Raw genomic sequence first — 2,500 nt, 5'->3', positions numbered from 1 at the left:
GGTGACAAGTGTGAAATGAGGATAAGATCAGAATATCAATGATAACAGAGAGCCAAGGAGGGCAGGAGATGAGTTGTGACGGAGGAGGAGAGGAGGAGGGGGAGAGGGCAAGAGGAGAAGGAAATGGAGGCAGAAATAGGAAGACGAGTAAAGAGAAGAAAGGAGAGGTGGTAGAGGACAGGGGGGGGGTTAGTTAGTAAGTTAAAGTTGACAGAGAGAGAGACGGAAGGAGATTGAGAGAGGTAGAGAGAAGGAGAGAGAGGGAGAGATGGAAAGAGATGGAGAGAGAGGGAGAGATGGAAAGAGATGGAGAGAGAGGGAGACGGAGAGAGATGGAGAGAGATGGAGAGAGATGGAGAGGGTCGGAGAGAGACGGAGAGAGACGGAGAGAGATGGAGAGAGACGGAGAGGGACGGAGAGAGACGGAGAGAGACGGAGAGAGACGGAGAGAGAGGGACAGATGGAGAGATGGAGAGAGATGACGCGAGACGGAGAGAGGGAGAGATGGAGAGATTGAGAGAGAGCGAGAGAGATGGAGAGTTCGCAGAAGGGAGGGACAGAGGAGGGGACTCATCAGTCATCATCATTGTGTGTCCAGTCAAGCATACAGACCGACCTGGGTTCTGCTGACACGGTCTGTCTACACACACACACACACACACACACACACACACACACAGACAGACAGACTTATGCACAAAACAAACACGCACAGATACATTCACAAACTTGAATGCACAAATACGCACACACCTGCAACCACACATACACGCACACACAAACAACCAACAACGTGCCCGAAGGACAAATGCTTCACCCTAGCGGCACAGGGTTCGTCCCAGGGCGTCGACGATGACAGCTCACACAGGGGCTCAAGCACATATACAAAAGCGTTTGTGTGTATGTCTGTGTATATACAGAACCCACTCCACTGTCTCAGCCAAAGTTTTTGGGGGTTTCATTTTATTTTATTTTAGGTTACCCTTTTATTTATTTAGGTATTTATTTCTCTTCGCTCTCCGTCCGTCTCTGTCTATTTAATAATGCAGGGGGATTCTTTTATCCAAGCGGACATGTCTGAGAGAGGGGTAGGGGGGGTCAGGGCCTCTAACAGGTTGACTGCGCGACACACACACACACAGCGCTTACCTTTTTGTCCGACAGTCCAGTGACCTGGTCCACGAACTCCTCCTGGATCATGAAGGCGGCCAGGTTGGCGGTGTAGGAGGCCAGGAAGATGACGGCGAAGAAGGCCCAAACAGACACGATGAACTTACTGGTGGTGCCCTTGGGGTTCTGAACCGGCACGGAGTTGTTGAATACCAGTCCCCACAGCAGCCACACCGCCTTCCCGATGGTGAAGGACGGGCCGTGGGGGTCTTGGTGGGTGGGCCGGGGGGGGGAAATAGGACAAGGGTGAAATCCAATGTTACACGGCTTTCACACTGTACACGTCCGTCGACGGATGACGGGGGGGGCGTGTCCGACGCATGGGTTACGCGATTTGATTGGCCGACGGATCCGTCGCTGCCTGAAAAGTTGAACATTTCTCAACTTTGTGACGGAGGCAACGACGGAATGGATTGACCCACAATGCAGTTCGAGAGCCCCCCAATGCAAAGTCATTGAGATCCGTAGACGGACGTGTACAGTGCGAACGCAGTGTTAGGCTGCATTAGTTTGTCTATCCCCCTGCAATCATTCTTCAATATACTTTATTATTGATGAACTGACTACTGACTATGACTATGGTGACACCATCAGCGATTTCAGATACAGTACATAACCTTAAGGAGGAGGTTGGAGTTAGGTGCCTTGCTCGAGGAGGCCTACAGGATTTACCAGCCAAAACCTTTTTGTGTGGGAGTTACTACAGCTTGACCGCTACATGGTCCTATTAAATCCCCTACTAGGGTATGTCGATTTGTATAACGTGAATATACACTCATCATTTCATGTGTGCGTGTCCATGTCTTTTTTGATGTACCTTTGCCCTGCGCCAGGTTGCGATTGAAGCCCAATGGACTGACAAACTCAAACAGGAAGACAGCAATCGCCGTGACGATGAGCAGCATCACAAACATCATCACCCACACCGATGCACTGAACGGCTCTGTTGGGAAGGAGGGAGACACAGAGAGTGAGACACAGAGAGAGACAGAGAGAGAGAGAGAGAGAGAGAGAGAGAGAGAGATGGAGGGAGACAGAAAAGGGATGAGAGAGTGACAGAGAGACATCTGGAGAGAGCAAAAGAGAGAGAGAGAGGGAGAGAGAGAGAGAGAGAGAGAGAGAGAGAGAGAGAGGGAGAGAGAGAGAGATGGAGGGAGACAGAAAAGGGATGAGAGAGTGACAGAGAGACATCTGGAGAGAGCAAAAGAGAGAGAGAGAGGGAGAGAGAGAGAGAGAGAGAGAGAGAGAGAAAGAGAGAGAGAGAGAGGGAGAGAGAGAGAGAGGGAGAGAGAGAGAGAGAGGGAGAGAGAGAGAGAGAGAGAGAGAGAGA

General features: G+C 50.8%; 1 protein-coding gene across 1 annotated transcript in view; it reads right to left on the bottom strand.

Moving 5' to 3' along the window:
* grin2ab (glutamate receptor, ionotropic, N-methyl D-aspartate 2A, b) overlaps positions 1-2,500 on the bottom strand; it is a gene marked incomplete at both ends in the record, with an annotated part of 74,080 nt that overhangs the window by 11,676 nt on the left and 59,904 nt on the right. Inside the window, 2 exons of the mRNA XM_079758660.1 lie at positions 1,150-1,379; positions 1,988-2,113. Coding sequence (XP_079614786.1) covers positions 1,150-1,379; positions 1,988-2,113 — 356 coding nt within the window. The remainder of the gene's footprint in view (positions 1-1,149; positions 1,380-1,987; positions 2,114-2,500) is intronic.

Source organism: Pollachius pollachius (assembly GCF_949987615.1).
Source record: "Pollachius pollachius genome assembly, chromosome: 2".
NCBI classification, from domain to species: domain Eukaryota; kingdom Metazoa; phylum Chordata; class Actinopteri; order Gadiformes; family Gadidae; genus Pollachius; species Pollachius pollachius.
The sequence above is the reverse complement of the archived record's forward strand: the minus strand, read 5'-3'. Positions and strand labels throughout refer to the sequence as shown.